Source organism: Cetorhinus maximus, chromosome 14 (assembly GCF_964194155.1).
Source record: "Cetorhinus maximus chromosome 14, sCetMax3.hap1.1, whole genome shotgun sequence".
NCBI classification, from domain to species: Eukaryota; Metazoa; Chordata; class Chondrichthyes; order Lamniformes; family Cetorhinidae; genus Cetorhinus; species Cetorhinus maximus.
In genome coordinates this window covers 14,826,182-14,849,174 of record NC_135892.1, presented here as the reverse complement: position 1 = coordinate 14,849,174, position 22,993 = coordinate 14,826,182, and the positions used below count along the sequence as shown (strand labels likewise).

At 40.9% G+C, this 22,993-nt stretch overlaps 1 protein-coding gene across 2 annotated transcripts in view; it reads left to right on the top strand.

Moving 5' to 3' along the window:
* Positions 1-11,353, top strand: part of b3gnt2b (UDP-GlcNAc:betaGal beta-1,3-N-acetylglucosaminyltransferase 2b) — a 56,910-nt gene extending 45,557 nt beyond the window's left edge. Inside the window, exons 2-3 of one of the 2 annotated variants that reach the window (XM_078556551.1) lie at positions 5,562-5,991; positions 9,081-11,353. In XM_078556551.1, coding sequence (XP_078412677.1) covers positions 9,090-10,277 — 1,188 coding nt within the window. In that variant the 5' untranslated portion in view covers positions 5,562-5,991; positions 9,081-9,089 and the 3' untranslated portion in view covers positions 10,278-11,353. The remainder of the gene's footprint in view (positions 1-5,561; positions 5,992-9,080) is intronic. The other variant, XM_078556552.1, reaches the window with a different exon arrangement.
* The last annotated feature ends 11,640 nt before the right edge of the window (positions 11,354-22,993 follow it).

Genomic DNA, 22,993 nt, shown 5'->3' with positions numbered 1-22,993 from the left:
TGTTTGAACCAAGGCTGTAACGAGGCCAGGAGCTGAGTGGCCCTGGCAGAACCCAAACTGGGCATCAGTGAGTGGGCTATTGCTAAGAAAGTGCCACTTGATAGCACTGTTGATGACCCTTTCCATTACTTTACTGATGATGGAGAATAGACTGATGGGGCGGTAATTGGCAGGGTTGGATTTGTCCTGCTTTTTGTGTACAGGACATACCTGGCAATTTTCCACATATCCGGGTAGATTAGATGCCGGTGTTGTAGCTGTACTGGAACAGCTTGGCTAGCAAGTTCTGGAGCACAGGCCTTCAACACTATTGCCAGAATGTTGTCAGGGCCCATAATCTTTGCCGTATCCAGTGACTTCAGCCATTTCTTGAAATCATGTGGAGTGAATCGAATTGGCTTAAGACTGGCATCTGTGAGGCTGGGGACCTCCGGAGAAGGCCGAGATGGATCATCCACTCAGCACTTCTGGCTGAAGATTGTTGCGAATGCTTCAGCCTTATCTTTTGCACTGCTGCGCTAGGCTCCTCCATCATTGAGGATGGGGGTATTTGTGGAGCCTCCTCCAGTGAGTTGTTTAATTGTCCACCACCATTCACAACTGGATGTGGCAGGACTCCAGAGCTTAGATTTGATCCGTTGGTTGTGGGATCACTTAGCTCTGTCTATCACTTGCTGCTTATGCTGTTTGGCATGCAAGTAGTCCTGTGTTATAGCTTCTCCAGGTTGACACCTCATTTTTAGGTATGCCTGGTGCTGCTCCTGGCGTGCCCTCCTGCACTCTTCATTGAACCAGGGTTGATCCCCTGGCTTGATGGTAGTGGTAGAGTGGGGGATATGCTGGGCCATGAGGTTACAGATTGTGTTTGAGTGCAATTCTGTTGCTGCTGATGGCCCACAGCGCCTCATGGATGCCCAGTCTTGAGTTGCTGGATCTGTTTGAAATCTATCCCATTTAGCACGGTGGTAGCACCACACAGCACGGTGGAGGGTATCCTCAGTGTGAAGGCGGGACTTCGTCTCCACAATGACTGTGTGGCGGTCACTCCTATCAATACTGTTATGCACAGTTGCACCTGCCGCAGACCCAGTTCAGCAGCTATGTCATTTAGGACTCGGCCAGCTTGGTCAGTAGTGGTGCTCCCGAGCCACTCTTGGTGATGGACATTGAGTCCACCCAGAGTACATTCTGCGCCCTTGCCACCCTCAGTGCTTCCTCGAAATGATTTTCAACATGGATTCATTAGCTGAGGGAGGGTGGTACGCAGTAATCAGCAGGAGGTGCCCATGTTTGACCTGATGCCATGAGAGTTCAGTGGGGCCCGGAGTCGATTTTGAGGACTCCCAGGGCAACTCCTTCCCGACTGTATACCACTGTGCCCGTCGGTGGGACAGGACGTACCCAGAGATGGCAATGGAGTCTATAAGGTATGATTCCATGAGGATGACTAGCCTGTGAGACAGCTCTCCCAATTTTGGCACTAGCCCCCAGATGTTAGTAAGGAGGTCTCGTAGGGTCGACAGGGCTGCGATTGCCGTAGTCGTTTCTGGTGCCTCGGTTGATGCCGAGTGATCTGTCTGGTTTCATTCCTTACATTCCTTCGGCTTGCTAAGCCATTTCAAAGGGCATTTAAGTGAACCACATTTACAACAACCGACAATGGCCAACAGTGGACTTTTAATTCCAGATTTTTGTTGAATTCAAATTCCAATTCCAATGGGATTTGAACCCGGGTCCCCAGACCATTACCCTGGGTCTCTGGATTACTTTGTCAATACCACTCTGCCATCGCCTCCCCTGGGAGCTATAATGTATAATATATGAACTATAATGTCTTTCCAGTATATCACAGAATTAAATTTCAGTATCACTGTATGCATCAAGACATTCCACCCAGCCTCTTGCTTGTGCCATTCTACACTTTTTCTGGAGTTACTATTTAAAGCAAGTTTAATAGTTGCTCTCCCAATATTGTGCAGTGTCTTCAAAGTCAACTTAGCTTTTTTAAAAAAAAAACTTTGCATAAGTTCCGTCTCTGCAGCATTGTGTACTTTTGCAGTAAACCTCACTGTGGGGTATTAAGAGAATCTGAGCACATGGGAGCAGAGAATTTGAGATTAGAATGCTCATCCTCCTTGTACCAGTAATCTCCTCTGTCCTCTTCCTTGATATGCTTCCCTACACTGGAGAGCAAGTATATAGAGAATAAAGAATAAAATCAAGAACTGAGCTTGCCCATATTTTTTGGGACTATTTTGAACCCTCCCATTTTAAAAATATTTTATTTTGGTAGGCATTTTTGCCTTGGTAACATTTAAAAAAGCCAAACTTCTTTGTGCAAATTGTAGAAATATGATTACCTGTGAGAAGCTGCATTTCGTATCTGATGCATTTGCTGCTCTAGTTTTGAATTCCTGCTTCTGTTTCCTGTTTCATGCACTTTTATCATGATTTAGTTTTCTATACTTCCTCTCGATGCTTCTTACTCAAAGACTTGAGGTATGTTATTTGGCAAAACAGATATTTGACAAACTTTTACTTGCAACTTAAAATGTTAACATTTATTGGACAGTTTTGGATGACTTGGTGTGAAGTCGACATGAGGGATTTTCCAGCCTCCATTTGGTGCCAAATTGATGTTGAAATATGACAAATATTTGCAAATGTGTCTTACGTTCAATAGTGTAATAAAAGCTGACATCTTTAAATTTGTTTTTAAGCTGTAATGCTATTGATTGTTGACTTTATTGAAGTTACTGTAAAATTGGAGACATTTTTAAAAACAATTAGCTAGGAATTAAGATGTCAGTACTTCATTGGCTGAAAATTAATGCGATTTATTGTTTAACTTGTATTAAATGTGCCCAGAGTGAGATTGCATTAAATCTAGAATTGTCTTCCCATAAAGCCAATAGAACACAAATCTGGATTTTGCACTGATGATTATTTATTCAATTTTCTTCTTCTCTTAAATGTGAGTTTTTCATACGATTTCAGGGTTCCACCCTCATTCTACTCCCCGTAAACTGCCTGTGTTTTAACTGGCAGCAAGCCCTCTACCCTATCACCCCAATGCTTGCTGACCTACAGTGGCTCCCAGTCAAGCAATATCTTGATTTTAAAATTTTCATCTTTGTTTTCAAATCTCTATTTCTTATCTCTGTAATCTCCTCCAACCCCAAAACCCTCCGAGAAAATCTCCATTCCTCTAATCCTGGCCTTTTGTGCATTCCCAATCAGAAATGCTCCACCATTGGTGGCTGTGCCTTCAGTTGCCTAGGCCCCAAGCTCTGGAATTCCTCCCTGACTCTCTACCTTGCTTTCTTCCTTTAAGACACCATTTAAAACCTTCTTCTTTGACCAAGATTTTGGACACTTCCTTATGTGGCTCTGTGTCATACTTAACATACGAGCATACAAATTAGGAGCAGGAGTAGGCCATTTCACCCCTCACGTCTGCTCTGCCATTTGATAAGATCATGGCTGATTTGATTGTGGCCTCAGGTCCAATTTCCTGCCTGTCCCCCTTTACCCATGTTAGTCAAGAATCTATCTTAGCCTTATAAGTATTTAATGACCTGCCTGCACTGTTGTCTGAGGGAGAGAATTCCACAGACTAACAACCTTCAGAGAAAAAAAATTCTCCTCATCATCTTAAATGAGAGACTTCTTATTTTTAAACTGTGTAACCTAATTCTAGTCTCTCCCACACGGGGAAATATCCTTTCAGCATCCACCCTGTCAAGTCCCCTCAAGATCTTATATGTTTCAATAAGATCGACTCTCATTCTTCCAAACTCCAATGGATATAGGCCCAGCCTGTTCAACATTTCCTCATAAAATAACCCCCCTCCCCCGTCCCAGGAATCAGTTAATTGAACCTTCTCTGAACTGCTAATTACATCCTTTCTAAAGGAGACTAAAACTATACAAAGCACTCCAGATGTGGCCTCACCAACTGTAGCAAAACTTCCCAAATTTTAAAATCCGTTCCCCTTCAACTAAACACCAACATTCCATTTGCCTTCCCAATCACTTGCTACACCTGCATACTATCTGTGATTCATGTCCCATGACACCCAGATCCCTCTGTACCACTGAGTCCTACAATCTCTCTCCATTTAAACAATATCATAAATTATATTAATAATAATAAATTGGCGTACTAGTTGAGAAATCTGCTAGGGGTTCTCTACTGCGGTCTACTGTAAGCCTGCCTTCACTGATGAATACACGTGTTGGGATTCTTAAAGTTCCATGTGCTATAAGATTGGCCTTATTGGCAACCTTGTAAATAGGGCCCAAGCCATTTGCTCATCCTGCAAGCTTGATGCTGAAATAGAGCGCATCAAAGACATCCTGCAGGATAATGGCTACCTTAATCAGATTATTTTGCGCTGTATATCACGCAAACTCATGAACGGGCCTAAGGCTGTCACTTTCGGCCCTGACAAGTGCCAAGTCTGTTTCAGATTACCCTGGAAGGACAAAGTATCTCAAAAGTTTGAACAACAGTGACGCCAGCTGTTTCATGCTGTGTAGAAGCAACACGATTGGTATTCTCCACGAACAGGATGCTGCTGTCAGGCCAAAAAGATGTTCTGCCTATTTTATGCCAGCGTAGTGCTAGGTATATAGACCATACGTCCCAAACGCTGGCTAATCGTATCAAAATGCATGTCCCTTCCACTGTTTGCAATGGGCAAGGTACAGACTGTACCCAACCAACCCATGCTTGCAAAACTCAAAACAGATTAGATATGATTTTGCAATTGGACAACATTTGCTGAATAATCCTCAGTGTGCTAAGAATTACACTGACAACCAATTTAAGATTGTCAGTCAGGCCCACAGTGTGGTGCATTTGCATGTACTGGAAGCTACATATATTAATACACAGGGTCCTGTTCTTTGCAGACAGAAAGAACACATATGCATATTGCACCTGTTTTAGCTAAACAAAACAAGTGACAGCCAATCACTGGTTCATTCCTCAGAGCAATGTTTTGACAATCAGAGTCAAGCTGCCTGGTGTAAATTTCTAACAATACTTGGCAGTTAATTGTCAGTCACCATCAACTGGTGTATTCTCCTTGGCAATGCCTCTACCAATCGGAGTCTACTTGCCAGCCAATCATCATTCTCTTCTCATGCGGTATAAATTGTTGTTCCCTTTGCATTTGTTATTCTTGTGTATTTATTATTTATTTTTCATTTTTAAAATTAATGCCTCTATCACCAACCTCTTATTTTACTAATTTAAACCTTAGTCACTCTCACAAACCTTATCACTTATAAGGCAGCTAATTGAGGGTTATTTTTAAAAATGTATAATTTTACGCTTTTCTAATTTTCTAGCTATTTACAGTTACTCACCAATCAATCAAATTTTGGCTTTCCTGTGATGTCACTGTTAGATTTCTTTTCCTCGCTCTTCCATCAAATCCAGCACACGGTGACTTCTAGCCACACTTTTATAATCGCTCCTGTGAAGTGTCTTGGGATGTTTCATTAAGTTAAAGGTGCTATATAAATACAAGTTGTTGTTTGGTTTGTTTCAGATGCAGGAAATTGTTGGAAAACAGTGCACAGGATATAATATCCAGCATATGGAGGAAAATCACATACTTATGTGTTGACTGCAAGCAGGACTCCTGTAGGTGTTCTGGTGATGCCTCTGCCCCTCCCATTTTTGGGGAAGAAAGGGAAGCGAAAAGAGATTTGTTGAGTGAGCCTTGTATCTGGACTGTGCGTAGTTACATATTTTACACGTTTTTCAGTATGAAACTTTAACAGATTGTGGCCAATAAGGAGAAGGCTTTGTCTTTTGTGTTGAACACTGGTCCATTTCTTTGGAAATCCTGTGGAGATTCCCCAAGAATCTGGTGCGGTTGTGGTATTAGACATCTTTTTCATCATTTACTTCCGGGTGGAACTACCTTGAGCAATGTGGCTGAAACCTTCATTCATTGCAAAGACAATTTATCAGAGGTAATGTTACAAATTTGCAGATTTCCTGAATATTGGGTCTCCATATGTCGAGAGTTGTGAACACTGTAAGCTTCATTTCCACTGCTAATGTTCTGGGCGCCCTGGACTCAGTCTTTCCGATAAATTACACTTTTAATTTTCCTTATTCTTGATTACACATTTACCTTCGCATTTATAACCCACAGAAGGTGTTTATACGGTTTTCCTCCCTTCCACTGATGTGGCTTTAGCATCAGGTCCATTATACTTTTGTTGTTGCTTTGATTTTCTTGCCTTTTGTAAAACATTCTTTTTGTTGGGTTGCTTTTTTTGGTAGATTGCTTTTTATCGATCTCTTCAATTACAGCAGCGTGAATATTTTTAAAGTTTATTTTTAAGCCAAAAGACATTCCATCTTGTAACCCTTTTAGAATGCATGTAAATGTTGTACAGGGAATAACTGAGCCAGAAAACTAGGGCACTCCTGGGTGTAATTCTCATCCTCTGAGTGCTTAGCTAATCTCAGTTGCAATTTTACCATTGGCCTTTAAAATTGGGAAGAATAAAATTGACCACAACAGCAAATTATTTGGATTCCTGTCCTGGGAGCCCTGCTGGATCTGAGCTGATATATGGGGAGGATAAGATTGGTTTCAGTTCTGATGGTAACCCCCCCCCGCCCATCATTCCTCCCACTCTCACTCCCTCTTGCTGTCCACTCTCACTCCCCCTCCCTGTCTGCTCACACCCATTCCCTCCTGCTCCCCCTTTCCCCCTCCCACTCTCTTGACCCCACTCACCCCCTGCTCGCCTGACCCTCTGTGTACTGCTTGCCCACCCCACCCCTTGCCTGACCTCACCCCCACACACACTCGGTGATTAAGTGGCTTGTCAATATTGTCTTCATTCGCACATCAGATTAACTGCTTAGGTGTGGTACCCAAGTGTGGAAGGTGTCTGTGGAATTATATGCTAAATGTAAGCTAACAGCTAAGGAGCAGAGAGGAGAAAATTGGATGAAAAGAGGTGAATGTTGAAGGTTCCATAAATTATTTGAGCCTTCATTTGTGTTCCTGGCAAGACAAAAATTTGGCAGACAGTAGTTTTGGTATAACAAATTAGAAAGGATTTATAAAATAACAAAGCAATACTAAATAACTAGGCGATAGTTTATGAGTCACACATGGCTGTTGCTCTCTGGAGTAGCTCAGACACAGGTTAGTGCTAGTTCTGGTCTGGTTTGACTCCTTTCTTCTGTTTCTTTTAACTTCTCTCTTTCCTCTGTGAACCCACACACCTGTGTGCTGGATATTTTCAGAGAGCCCTTTTATCCCCCTCTCATTCTGGTATTCAGGATTTCTCCTCCCATATTTGATAAAAGCAATTGACTTGCACCATTCATAATGATCAATATGATTAAACTGCTTTCATAGTTGCATTGGTAGACCATTGATACACAATAAATAGCTACATCCTGAACTACAATGAAAGTCTAAGGCATGCTGATGATTTGGAGTCTAAATCGTCCTTTGGTAACACCTTTGATAGGGTTTAGCAATACAGTCAAAAATATGCAATCAGCCTATTCATTCATCCTTTTCCTGTATCGTATTGGTAAACTGTACATTCCACAGACTCAACCATTTTAAATTGTTCTGATTTCTATTTAATCATTCTGAATTGTTTTAACTTATTAGCCTTTGTTGCTATAAATGCCTAGTTTCATACAACATGATATTCCTAATCATCACATGACATCCTTTATTTACACCAAACCTAATCAATGCAAACAACTCTTCACATAGCAACAGTTCACGGTTTGTTTACCAAAAGCCCACACAAACACTTATAAAGTACAATACCTGTTTCTTAGAGGCGGTGGAGGAGAAACTATCAATAATTTTAAAATTGTTCCAGTAAAAAGTCACTGTCAGCCTGACCAGTTATCTGTCCTTGGTAGACAGCATTTTAACACTGTTTAAATTGGAATATTACCTTGTATAATTTAAAATGTTATGCTTGGAAATCTACCCTCATCGTGTACTTGCTCGCTCTGAGTTACTGGGGGAGCTCTCTCTGAGTTACTGGGGGAGCTCGCTCTGAGTTACTGGGGGAGCTCGCTCTGAGTTACAGGGCAGACTCGCTGTGAGTTACGGGGCGGGGTCACTCTGGGGGGTCAGGGACGGGCTCACTCTGGGGTTTCAGGGATGGGCTCACTCTGGGGGTTCAGGGGCGAGGTCGCTCTGGGGGGTGCAGGGATGGGTTTGCTCTGGAGGTGGGCAGGGATGGGCTTGCTCTGAGGTATAGCTTTGTCCTGGTTGGTGACTGGGCACTTTTGCATCTGATTTATTGTGAGAACCCCACATTGAAGGTGTACTGAATGGCATTACTGTTGCTATTGTAAGAGTGTGCGACGTCTGTGTGCACCGTCCAAATTATTTCAGTAAAATACTACTGTACCTCTGGAACCAGCAACAAAGAGCAGTCCTGGGCTGGGGGGATGGGATTTGGGCTGGAAGCCCTATCTTTCTTATCGTGGTCTATTATAGTTCTATTTACTTTGCTGCTGTTGGTAATATCACTGTTTTTATTTTAATTTTTATGGTTCATTTTTCTTTTCAATAATGTCTCTGCTGAAGTGTTAGTGAGGAGTTGTGTTGGAGCAGCATCATTCCACCTCATTCTTGTCAGCAGGGATAACATGCCTCTATACTCAGTGCAGAATTGCAGGATTCACTGTGTTGTCTTAAGGTTTGATTTTAAATGTAAAATTAGATCAGAAATCTGGTGGAAATATTAGTGATTGGTAAGTGGCATGGAATATTGAAATATCAACTTAGAATGGAACTATAATCTTAGAATTATGGAGATTTTAACTGGAGCTTTCAGCTGCCAGTGTTTAAAACACTTTTTCAGAATTACTATGTCTGAAAAGTCGGGTTAGCTTTCTTCAGTAACTCGAAGTTGTAAGTTACAGAAACTAGCTCATCATTTGGATTCTGGCTCTAATTCAGTGACTGTTGTTCATGTAGGAACAGTCTGGCTGGTGGTCAGAGGATGTAATTCTGATTCTCTCCATTTGATTCATCTCTGTTTAATTTTTCTTACAGGTATGAAAAATGAGTGTGGGACGCAAAAGGACAAAGCTGGTGGGAATTTTGATGATGGTAAACTTCTTCATTTATATAGTTGTAGAGATTTCACGGAGTGGCCACCAAGACAGAAACTCTAGCAAAAATGTGATCATTTCTAACAGTGTATTTTGGAAGCCACTGGTTCATATTAAACCGTATTGGAATCGAGAGCAGCACAGACTGGACGAGTTGTACAACCCTGTTACTGCTGCTCTACACAACAGAACTGTAATGGAGAACTTAAACTTCACAACTATGTATACATGTGAACCTAACTCTCAGTTAAAGGATGAGATCAGTAATTTTGATTCTTTGCCGGACCGGTTCAAGGATTTTCTAACCTACCTGCGATGTAGGAGCTATCCATTAATAATTGACCAACCAACCAAATGCCAGAACAAGCCTGTACTGCTGCTGGCTATAAAATCACTGGAATCTCACTTTGATAGAAGGCAGGCCATACGTCAGTCATGGGGGAATGAAGAAACTATTGGGAATAAGACAGTCGCTAGGATCTTTTTACTGGGAAAGTCATCTCCATCAGATGATTTTCCTAACCTCTCAGATATGCTAAAGTTTGAGAGTAATCAGCACAAAGATATTCTTTTGTGGGATTACAGAGACACATTCTTTAATCTAACTCTGAAAGAAGTGTTGTTTCTGGAGTGGGTAAGTAAATCATGCTCTGATATCCAATACATTTTTAAAGGAGATGATGATGTCTTTGTCAACACGGTACAGATTCTGGAATACTTGAACTCGCTGGACAAGGACAAAGCCAAAGATCTGTTTGTTGGTGATGTTATTACAAATGCAGGACCTCATCGAGAGAAGAAACTGAAATACTATGTTCCAGAGAGCATATTTGAGGGGGTGTATCCTCCCTATGCTGGTGGAGGTGGGTTTCTCTACTCTGGACACTTGGCAAAGAGACTCCATAATGTGTCATATCAAGTAGCACTCTATCCAATTGATGATGTGTATACTGGAATGTGCCTTAGAAAACTTGGCCTTGCTCCAGAAAAGCACAAAGGTTTCAGGACTTTTGATATACTACAAAAAGATAGACATGTTACCTGTGCATATAAAAACTTAATATTAGTCCACAGCAGAAATCCTCAAGAAATGATAAGAATCTGGAGCAGGCTGCAGGATCCTAAATTGAAATGTTAGTATAAAAAACCTTAAAAGGAAAATGATTGAGAGAGTTGAGGCATGTTTCCATTGGATGTGAAGGGTTATCTTATTTTGCACACTTATTGATGTTACGATGCTAATAGGCTGTGTGAAGGTGTGTGTCCAAATCTGCCACCACTAACGAATCTGGGAGAAGCATAGTGGGTCCAAAAGAGCCTAGACTTCCCCAGGAGGATTTGTTGAAGAAAATGCATCAATTCTGTTGGTCAGTTTATTTGCTCATCCTACTGAACGTACTGAATGATTTCACGGACTCAGCAATTTTGCACTCTGCCTCTGATGTAACAATCTTCCAAAAAGTATCATTTCCATTCTCAATCAAAGAAAATCCTGGAAGATGATTATGGACCCAATTAAAGTAAGCTTTGGTAATCATGACAACAAAGAGGTTCACTTCTAGGTCAATAGATGGTATTATACACAACTGAGATTACTGAATGTTACCCTGTACAATTTCAGCAGTTATCATGTGTACACTGATAATTTTTGAGGTTCACTATCAATCATGTTTGATTATGTCGTGTTTGATTATGTTGTACTGTACATCATGAAGGGCGATATTTCATGTCTTCAGAGAAGAATGTAAATGGATTTTGTTTAATAAATCTAATTCCTGAATGGAAAGTTGATGCTATTCAACTTTTAGTGGGTGGTTTATGTAAATCCAGAGAATTTTTAAAATTCTGGGCATTTACCAGATTATTTCCAATCTATTAAAGGATGCTGAACATTCCCCAATATATGTAAGCATGTGTGCTTCCAGTGTTTATGTGAAAGAGTGTTTTATTTATTCAGATCAAAAGACCAAATTGTTTTTAAAATGGAAAATATAAACAATGTATTATTTTGTCTGTAAAACTTCTTAAGCGTGACTTGTCTGTAAATAAACTTGGTTAGTATCATCCTTAGCATGATTGAAAATGTAACCAAATTCTCCAGTATGTATTTTTTCTAATTTTAGAAGGTGGGTTAGCTCTAACTGTACATAAAACAGGATATGTGACTATTATTTGGTGGCTGCATGTGTATCAATAAAACCAATTTATAACTTGGATTCTCTTCAAACAAGTACCTGACAGCAAAATTTACCATATCCACAAATATTGCCATGAAAATACTTTGCCTAATTTCCCCCCAAAAAACTTTAATTTTAATTTGATTTTAGCTGTGATTTGCTAATTGAGCCCATCATCTGTGTGACATTTTATTAGAAAAATGTTGCCCCCCACCCACCCCTTTCCTCAGCTCCACCCTGGCATTTTGTGTTTGGCTTGGGCAGATGTTGTTAATTTTTTTGGTGAGGGTGGAGAAAGGGGAAAAATGCAAAAGATCCCATTAATTTTAAGGTATGTTATTTTTAATATGAAAACGTATTTGGACCTTGTCGAACTTTTTCATGGGAGTGTTGAGCACCTATAGAAACAATGCAATTTGATATTTTTCAATTTAAATCATTTGATTTGTATCTCGAGCATTACTGATTGTGTATGTGTATGTACGTGTGTTTTGCAAGAGTTGCCTTTGAAGTGAATTGTCCTGGTATTATCATTTGCACATTGTATTCTACTTTTTATAGTATGAAGACACTGTCAGTATTTTAGTTGATTTCAAATTTGGTTTCGCCTCTGACAGACGCCAATATTTTGTGAACACTTTAATAGTTAGTTTAAAATACACCAGTCCATCTTTCATAGTCAGAATAGAACTGTATGTTATGTGAGGAACAAACTTCACTTCTAACTTTATAATGATTCTTTTGCTCAAATACACATGCGCTCAAAGGAGTTCTGGATGTTTCCTGGTTTGTATATAAAGAATTAACCGCACCATGTGAAACAAGATACACCCAATTGAAGGTAACCTGATTTTTAGCAGTACCAGGGAGCGAGGAACACCGTTAACCGTACCTGAGGGCAGCCCTGGGCTTTTGTAGACCAGCTCCTGCGGCTTGGAAAATCTGAGTTGGCTATCTGGAGTTTAGTAGCATGAGGTTTACTCAGTACTAAGTCTGCACTGGCTTGGCCATGTTCAGCAGATCGATGATGGCTGTATACCCATTGACCTTCTGCACAGGTGAACTGGCCACCGGGTCATGATTTCCTGAGATGTGAAGATGGCGGACATTGACACTGACAACTGGGATAAGCCACTGACGGCTGTGACCTCTGGAGGCTGACTGGTGGAAGGGCATTGGAAGCGGGAAGCAGAAACCAAACTCTCAACTGGCTAAGAGGGCCCAGAGAAAACAGAGGCCAGTCAATTGTGCACCTTCTCAGCCCACTGTCTTCCTCTGCAGCAAAGGCAGCAGAGACTGCTATGCCAGAGTGGTGTTCCTGAACCACATCGGGCGATCATTAACACAGAGTTAACCACCATGGTGCAAACAATTGCAAAAGGGATGGAGGGCTGCCAACTAGTAGTTGTCCTTTAATCTGGCTGAAAAGGTTAATTTATGAGGGCAGGTTGCACAGCTTGGTTTGTATTCAATTGAGTTCAGAAGATTGAAGGCTGATTATAATTGAGTTTAAGGTTAAGATCCTTAAAGAATTTGAGAAGGTGGATAGAGAAAGTATTTCCTCTGGTGGGAGAGTCCAGAACAAGGGGCATAACTTTAAAATGAGAGCTAGGCCATTCAGGGCTGATGTCAGGGAGCACGTCACACATTTTGCGAGTTTAACCTCCAACTTTAGAATAATTGCCTGTAATATGAGAGATTTTTTTAATTCAACTCGAGCATTCTACCTCCTAGATTGCTTGGCAAATACAAATATTCAAAATAAATGCAAGTCTTTTACAGTGAGAGAAACCTGCCTAATGATTAACTTCAAAAATTTGTGGAGTCAATTCTCAAAAAATTGAAGAAGCAAAGAATGGCAAGGGGTCTTATTCTCATGTTATTGCACAAGTACATATTTGATTTGGAGAGTCAGCTTTCAAAAATTAAACATAAGGCACTGAGTTTATAGATGGCACTGCCCTGAGACAGATACTGTTGGTGGACCTGAATTTGTAACCACAGCACACAGTTATTGCAGTCCATGGAATAGAAGCATTGAGAAATGCAGCAGGTATTTGCCATCTGTAGTGTCACATCCACAAGGCTCCTAGATGAGTCAAAGCTGGAAGATGGTTCTGTGAGTCTGCATCAGGAAGAGTATCTGCTCAGTCCAAAAGATGAAGCCCAGGGCTGCGTGAGAGAGCTAGGAACCCAAGTTCTTCACGGAGGGAGGTTGGTAGTTGCCAAGTGAGAGTCTAAAAAGGGCAAGAAAAGACAGGGGGTTTACCAAAATTTGCTGGATTCATGATGAAGGCAGGAGAAGGGATCACCCACCCACAAGAGAGACCTGTTGTCCATGGGAGGAGAGCACTTAGGTGCCCCTCACTGCTTTCCCGAAATGTCTGCCCAAATCTGGCTCCTAGAAGTGTTGGCTGTTCACTGGATTCATAGAAATTGACATTGATTAGTTAAGGAGAAGTTAACTAGAGAATCTTCTGGAAACTTCAGTGGATGTGGCAGGCTCTTGGCATCAGCCAACAGTTAGCACTCCTAGTCCAGGCAAGGAGGAATTGGATGGTACCCTTTAGAAGAACATATTTAGACTATATTTAAGTGGCTACAGTCAAACCTGTTCTTAGAAAATCCTAATTGCAAGGTTTTCTCTCTTTTTCAAGCATGTTAAACTTGAATTTTTTTGTTCTGTTTTTCTCCTGTCTTGCCTGCAGGGTGATACATGTGCTAGATGAGTAGAATCTTCCATTGTGTGTTCTATACTGCTTCCGTTATATTGAAGAGTGTTTAGTAAGCTCCCCAGGCCTTTGAAGCCGCTGATACAAAGCGTGAATGCATTGCCAGAAAGAAACCAAGAAAGCAGAGATTCTCAAGCTGAGCTTCACTTACTTGCACATGGTAATTTATGCCAAATTTCTGTTACCTACAATCAGTGGGCATATAAAAGTTGTCATACTTTGTTACTTTTATTGCATTGCTATGACCTTTTTATAATTCAGGAAATCCCCCAAAATTTCCATTCTCACAACAAATGCGTGGGATCTATCTCAATGTGAAGGTCTGTACTGAAACCAAGTTTTTACTGTTGCAATGGGACATAAACTGAGATCAAAAAGATTGTCCTTCATTTGGACAAGAATACATTTTCCCTCTCAAAGACGGGCGGGGTGGTTACTCTGGCCAAGATTAATCCCATTTATCAGAAACACAACAGTTTGATAAAACTTAATAGCTGGAAGTTCAGAATGTGCGCTTGTGTCTGAAAGAAGCAGTTGTCAAGGAGTGACACTGGCCCCCTCACAATACACAGCACCAGTCACTCCATGCACTGGAATCAGAATAATTCAGCCACTTTCTGGGACAGCCCCAGTTAACATTTAACAGGAGTCAGTTAATTAGTTTTCCCATCCTGCTACTCCATTGAAAACATCACTCCCCATTCTGTATAAAACTCCATTTCCTTCTTGGGTACAAGTCAGTAGTTACAGCACAGAAACAGGCCATTCAGCCCAACTGTTCTTTGTCAGTGTTTGTGTTCCACATAAGCCACCTCCCACCCTATTTGTCTAACCGCATCAGCATGTAACCCTATTTCTCTTTCTCTCATGTGCTTACCTCATTTCCCCTTAAATGCAACTATGCAATTTGCCTCAATTACCCTATGTGGTAGCAATTTTTGCACTCTAACCATTCTTTGTTAAAGCACTAAAGTATTACCTTGTACAGAGAGTGGATAGTGAAGTTCATGTTTTCCAGATTAGAGCTTTCCCTGATTTTGAAATCTCTCCCCACCCCCACCCCCATCCCAATTCTGTATTAAATTCCCACTCCCCATTATGTGCTGGCATTCCTTTGGGACCTGAAGATTCAGGTAGCACCTCCCGTGCTGCCTGAACTGACTTATGTAATAGATTCTTCCCAATCTCTGGATTACTGAAGGTAGACAGGTAGACAAGGTGGTCAAGAAAGCACATGGAATGCTTTCCTTTATTGGGCGAGGTTTTGAATACAAAAGCAGGGATGTAATGATGGAACTGCATAAACCACTGGTTAGGCCACAGCTGGAATTTGTCTGGTCACATTACAGGAAGGACATAATTGCTCTGGAGAGAGTGCAGAGGAGATTTATAAGAATGTTGCCAGGGTTGGAAAATTGCAGCTATGAGGAGAGATTGGATAGGCTAGGGTTGTTTTCCTTAGAACAGAGGAGGCTAAGGGGTGACCTAATTGAGGTGTACAAAATTCAGGGGCCTAGATGGGGTAGACAGGAAAAACTTGTTTCCCCTAGCTGAGGGGTCAGTTACTAGGGAGCATAGCTTTAAGGTGATTGGTAGAAGAATTAGGGGGGAAATTAGGAAAAACTTTTTCACCCAGAGGGTAGTGGGCATGTGGAATTCGCTGCCTCAGTTGGTAATTGAAGCTGAAACGCTCAACTCTTTTAAAAGCCACATGGATCTGCATCTGAAGTGCTGTAACTTGCAAGGCTATAGAGCAGGTGCTGGAAAGTGAGATTAAAATGAGCGGCTAGCTTTTTTCTATTTTTGTCCAGTGCAGACATGATGGGCTGAATGGCCTCTTTCTGCACATTAACTTTTCTATGGTTCACTGAGTGGCATAGAGGGAGAGTTTAAGGAATTCTAAATGGGGCTGAAGTTCTGTCCATTCCAAGCTCCATTTGACACTTGAATTCTGAAGGGAGACTCTGCTTCTGGCTCCTGTCTGATTTTGCTCCTTTTACCTATTTATGTGGCTGATTTACACTGAGAGTCACTTTAGAACCCAAGGAAATTTGGAACCATTGCCTATTTCACAGTGTCAGTCAAAGTGATTGAACTGTATTCAATCAGGCCCAATGCCAACACTACACTTTCTACATCCAGTGTCAGCTGTGGATTGGTGGATAACACACCTGCGTCAGAAGGCTGTGGGTTTACTTGTCACTCTTGCTCCAGAAACTTGAGCACAAAATTCCAGGCCGACATTCCAGTGCAATACTGAGGGTGTACTGCACTGTCAGAGGTGCCATCTTTCAAATGAGTCATTAAACCGAGGCCCTCGTATATCTCATAAGGTAAATGTAAAAATCCCATGGCACTATTTTGAAGAGGAGCAGGGGAGTTATCCTTGGTGTTTAGGTCAATATTTATATTTCTAATCAAGGTAATTAAAACATCTGATCATTTGGAATGCTGCTCGTGGGAGCTTGTTGTGCACAAGATTGGCTGCCACATTTCCTACGTTACCTTAATGATTACACTTCCAAAGTATTTCATTGGCTGCAAAGCACTTTGGGAGGTCCTGCAATTGTGAAAATGCAAGTCTCTCTTTTTCCAGAATATTGCCAGGTTAAAGCCTATCTCTCCCTTTCATCAATTCCAGCAGAGATTTTTCCAGTACTTTTCCTGATGGCCTCTCTTCACCCTTCCCAAAGTCCAGTTAAACCAGAACTGTTCCAGGGAAACTCAACATAAGCTTCAGGAACAGCACCTCATCTTTCAATTAGACACATTACAGCCTTCTGGACTCAACACAGAGTTCAACAATTTCTGATTGTAAACTCTGTCCCCATGTTGTTTCCTTTTCTTTGTTTTTTCTTTCAGACAGCAGCACGCCTTCTCTAGGTACATCTTTCGTTTCTTTCTTGCCCCATCACCATTCCCTTTGGCCCTGGAGGACGAACACTTCTGTCATTCAATCTCTCCTGTCTTCCTTCTGCCTGTGTTCCACCCACCCCTTACTCGAAACCTATTACATCTCTAACTTTTCCCAGTTCTGATGAAAGGTCACAGACTCGAAAAGTTAACTCTGTTTCTCTCTCTGCAGATGCTGTCTGACCTGCTGAGTTTTTCCAGCATTTTCTGTTTTTAAACCAGAACTCAGTTGCTTGTGAACCCTTTCACACAAAGTCTTGTACACCATTCCCTTTGTCCATGCCAGCTCCATTGACTCCCAGCTTCAAGACATGTGTCCTTGTCTTCAAGTATCTCAACATTCTGACCACACCCTATCCCAAGTCATCTCCTCCTGCCAAATGTACCAGGTCACACCTGTTGCCCTCTGACACGGGGTCACTGCTCCTCTTCCCATGTTCACTTCATATTCAGGACAATCCTCATTGGAACTATTGCTTGTTGGAACCATTCCTCCAATTGATTTGACAACCTCTATCTCTTTCAAAATCCAATTAAAAGTTTATCTCAGATGGTTATTTTAGAATAAAGTAAACATTAGATTACTCCCAGATTCCTGGTTATGAAGCAAAAGTAAACTAAAGCTTTGTAGAAGATCAAGTAATTTTAGGCTTGTCATGTGTTTAAGAAGTGTATATTTGGATCTGTTGGAAAAACATCTGTTTCAGTGCCTGAGGGATCATGAGAAAGCAATGTGAATAAGTATCACATGCCTGAAGTCATAAACCTCATCATTGCTGATATGTAATCTTGGCCTATTTCTCAGATTTGGCTTGTTTTTCCAAACACAGCAAATTGAAATGCTCCACCCAAAAAATGCAACGAGTTCAGCACAGCCAAAAATAGTCTTTGTCAAAGCCATTACCAGCCTCTGAAATTATTGGATTCATGGTTCCAATTTAAACTTCAGCTTTAAGCTAATGGAGGTACCTTGTGAATGAGATATTTTGGTTTAAATAGGAAAGTGGAACCATAATCTTTAAGAAACTTGAAGTAAACAATCTTAATTTCTAAAGCAGACCAATGAAAGACAATTCACCATCATAACAAGCGTCCTCAGAGGTGAGCATTTGACTTGTCAGTGAGAATAGTGGTTAAAAACTTTTACCTACCATAGTACAAGTTTTTAAAAAGCGAGAACATCTTAAAGTACAGTATCTCGAACGTCTGTTTCAGCCCTGTTTCTAATCTGTAAATCCACACCAAACCTGAGCTCTGATTGGTGAGGACAAAATGTTAACGTAATCCAACAAAGGTTTTTAGTTAGAACTAAAATCGTGAATGAATTGGGTGAATTCAGTTTTACTTTGTGTTGATGCTATCTGTTTGCTGTGACATTGTTCAGGGTGAGTCAGGTGCAGTGTTTATGCCACTGACCATCTACATGTAACTGGCAAAGTCGGCCACTGATTTAAGATGACTCAATAAATCAGGTTCCATTTTTAGCAAGTGGTACTCTAGGATTTTTGCTGGTGCTTTAGGGATTGAATGAACAAATGTTTATTATTCTGTACAAGCTGTAAATCAATGTATTATATAAAAATTCCACAGTTCCCGAAATCATCTAAAAAGATAAAAAAAATCAGTGCTAAATGTCCTGAATGCTAACACGTCAACAAGACTCCAGTTTCCTTGTTTGTTAGCTCATTTCTATACATGGTTGTAAATTCTTGCCTGAAATGAGAAGCAGGCTAATGATGGGAATACAAGAGATGAGGGAACAACTAAAGGCAAGTATTTCAATGGGGGAGGGGCAGGAGAGGAAATGAAGAAAATCTGAAGAGCTCAGAGGGCAATTTTTGCCAAGATTGAAGGGGCAATGTCTAAGAAATGACAAACAATGAGGCCAAGGAATCACTGATTGTAAATTGTTGTGACAGCTTGCTATGCAAGTGTGTGTGTATAGCAGCTGGCACCGCACATTATCTGTCTTTGCTGACTCCAACCCTATAAAGATAAGTCGCTACTGATTATTCCTGCATGAATATTTGATGATATTTTTCTGTGTGCCTCACTGCTCATCACATCACTCATACAAAGCTTGCCACCCTGTGATTGGGCTGTTTCTGAAGAACCATCCGGCGTAACAATTAGGGGGAGGTGTAAAACATGCTGCCGACTCACCTTAGGACACTTGACTACATTAAAGGTGCTATATAAATGCAAGTGGTTGTTGCTCAAAGACAAACTTTTGATTGGTTCAAAGTAACCCTGCGCTGGCCTGACACAACACTATACCTCCAATCTGGATAGAACATAAGTGGGGCCATCATTCCAAACACTATCAAGACCACAGTTCTGGAGCCTGGCTCTACTGCTGAATATGCTTTGGGAATACTTTTGCCATTGATTTACTGGTTGCCTAAACCTGCCAAGGTGCACAATCTTTACCAACTCTCAGGTATCGCACCTCCAGAGCATCTGCAGCTAGACTGACACCTGGTCTAATGACCCTTACCACCCATTGTTCCAGCATCATTACACTCAGAGGGGCCTGAAGTCAACACACAGCTTTCAGTGTGAAACAGTGGAGAAATAATCTGAGGAAAACTATACAATATGTCTACATTATTGGAATGCCAAATCTGATTAATGTTCTCCAGTGGAATTCTGAACCTTGGTCAATCAGGCAATTAGGGACAGGCAATCATTGCTGACTTTAAATGCATAAAAAATGTCATCACTTACAAACTCAGACTAGTACATTCACAAGTAATGATGTGAAAGCAGAGTTATACTGACAATAGCTCAGATCTATGACTGATGATATGAGCCTCAAACTATGGGCCAGCTACTCTGATAACAGCTCCTGTCTGAGTTTTGTAAGGCTATTGATAATGCTAAAGCTTGTATAACCTTGTAGCAGGGGAGAATATGGAGATCGAATACAACAAATCTCAAGTACTAATCAATAGTGATCAAGCTTAATGGGCCTTGTATTTTTAATCCAAGGTATAGCTGGAAAGATGCAGTATTCAAGATGTAGGGAAACAAAGGAGCCTTCATGATTAACAAAGTTTTCAATAAATTCACTATTGTAGATGTTCTCTCCTTCATGGTACATAACACAATCCAGTATGAGTCACAAAGCTTCAGGAGAGGAGGGTTTTTTTAAATGTGGAAAAAAATCAATGCAGCAGCAACACCCAGTAAATATATATACTGGATTGTTATTGCTTTATGTCATGTTGTAATGCTGTACAAAGGTCGTATTCTATTTAAAACTATTCCATGTTCTCCTTTTGCTTAAATGAAGGAAGGAAGGACACACCTCATTTAATAATGTGCACGTGTGTCAAAACTGATGTAGCTTTTACTGTTGTAGAGCCACAGCTCAGTCTGAAAGAAGTTTGAGCTGAATTAGTGAACATTTTGACATCTGCCCTGAATTGGGAACTAGCGGTTGGTATTCTCTTACTGTTGTAGGAGGAGGCTGCCATCTTATGGAACCCCATGGTCACGTCAAGAAGCTTTAACCTCATTTTCTCCTCCCCTCTTTTATGTACCCTTGGAAAGAAAAGATTTGTATTTATAATGTTTGCTGGAAACGTCTCTGAGTGTTTTGCATAAACATACTTATTTTAAATTGATGAGACTGTTATTATGTAGACATTAATGACGACCTTTTTTTGCAGATCTCATGAAGGGTAGTGAGATGAATAAGTTAGTCTTTGTTTAGTGGGGTTTGAAGGAAGAATGCTGTTCAGGAAACTGCAAATTTTAAACTTTGCAACCTGTTGATTTATTTCTAGGTTCATAAGAAAAAATGAAGAGTTATAATTTCATAAATATAACTGAAAAATGTAAGGTTTCTTCAGTGATATTGAAAGCTTCATACAGGTAATAGAAACTGTATTTCTCACTCTCTTCCCAATTGTGAAAATGTGAAACGGATCAAGAGCTGTCACCTGAATTCTGCAGCATGTTTCTCACCTCTTTCTCCTCTTCAATTTCTCCTTCCATCCATCTTTTCCTATTGAGTCTCATTCTTCTTGTTATGTTCTCAGATGAGACCAATAACTTTTTAAAAAAAGAAATCCAAAGTCCCAGTTATTTACTGAAAGAATTCAACCACAAGATCCCGCAGTTTAAACAAAAAAACTTTTACTGTGCTTTTACTTAACTTGTCATGGAGGGCGTGCAACGAAGGTGCACCAGTCCGATTCCTGGGATGGCAGTGTTGTCGTATGAGGAGGGATTAAGGAGACTGGGCCTATATTCTCTAGAGTTTAGAAGAATGAGACATCATCTCATTGAAGTGTATAAAATTCTTACAGGGCGTGATAGGGTAGATGCAGGAAGGATGTTTCCCTACCTGGGGTGCCTAGAACCAGGGGACACAGTCTCAGAAAAAGGGGCAGATCATTTAGCACTGAGATGAGGAGGAATTTCTTCACTTGGAAGGTGGGGAATATTTGAAATTCTCTACCCCAGAGGGCTGTGGAGGCTCAGTCGTTGAATAAGTTCAAGACAGAAATCGATTGCTTTCTACATATTAAAGATATCAAGGGATATGGGGATAGAGCGGGAAAATGGGGTTGAGGTAGAAGATCAGCGATGATCTGGTTGAATGACAGAGCAGGCTTGAGAGGCTGAATGGCCTACTCCTGCTCCTATTTTCTATGTCCCTATACAAGAGGCAAACATTAAATACTATCTTAGCTAACCCCCTTTACTTTAAAACTCAGAATCAACAAAAGTTAAACATGAATTAACAGACAAATTGCTGTCGATTATAAATTACACATTAAATGGCAGATACAAATAGGACAGATCTTATGAATTGGCTTGCAGTCCATCCAGCATATATGTCATCAATCTCCATCTCAAAGTCCTTCAAAACTCTGTCTTCCTCACAGTTCCTCACTTCAGTTCCTCTTATAAGATTTAACTTGATCCTCAGCCAACAGCAGTGCACAACCAACCCGAGTTCCACAGGCACAGTCTTCACCAGGAATGGTGCAGAAGCTTCTCAACTCTGTTTACGACGGTCTGGTTGGCGTAGATTCACCGATGTTAACTGCAAGTTATAGAAACAGCTGCAGCAATTATATTGTTGCTTATTCTCAGTTTCTGGATCTAGCGTCTATCTTCTTCAGCCTGCCTGTACTGCACCACTGAACTCATCTACATCAACTGAGCTTAATGGCTCTGACTTCTTTTCCATAGTTTCATCCAGAAATTTGGTTTGCAATCTCAGTTTCAGTCTTCGTTTCCTTAGAAACTGGAAGGGTCACTTTTCCTTTTTAGTTTCTCTTTTCAATTGGGGTCTGTCTTAAAAAATACAAGCTTTGAAACCAAGGATTCCATCACACTCTGTGTAATAATTGTGGGAATCTATATAGAGTGCAGTGGCCTGGGTAAGTACTTCAACCCAATGACAGCAAATATCAAAGTGTTTTTGTTTTCCACTGAAATCCATCTCTTCTGGAATTTGGTGTTCAAAAGGGGAATGGGTATTGAAATTACAAGGGGAATAGAGAGCACAGTGAAACATGTTCGAGTGTGAAGCACAAAAAACAGGCAGTTGGAAGCACAGAAATGAGACAAGGAAACACTTGAAAGATAAGGACACAGTGCATCGAAAATCAAAAACACTTGGGCTGATTTTTGTTTATGGCCCAGGTCAGGCAGTGATTCTGGAGGTCCTCCTGGAATAAGTAAGGTCCAGGAAGATTTCCTCTTTTCTTCAGATGGTTGCTTTGGAAAAATAGCAAGGAGCAGTGGAGAAAGGCATCTGGGCAGGCCAGTGTCCAGCTCCTAGTGAAGGAGGGACTTTAATGACGTTACCTGGATTGCCAAGATAATACTTCTCTTCACTTGTTTCTTAATCTCTGCACAGCCTTGCAACACCAGACATTAGTTCCAATACTGGTTACCCTTCCCTTTCCAGGAGATTACTTACCCAGAGGCTTAAGGTGGCTTCTATCTCTGCTGAAGAGGACAGAGATGCAGCTTTAGAGCCAGCACAGACTTCAACACAAAAGTGCTTT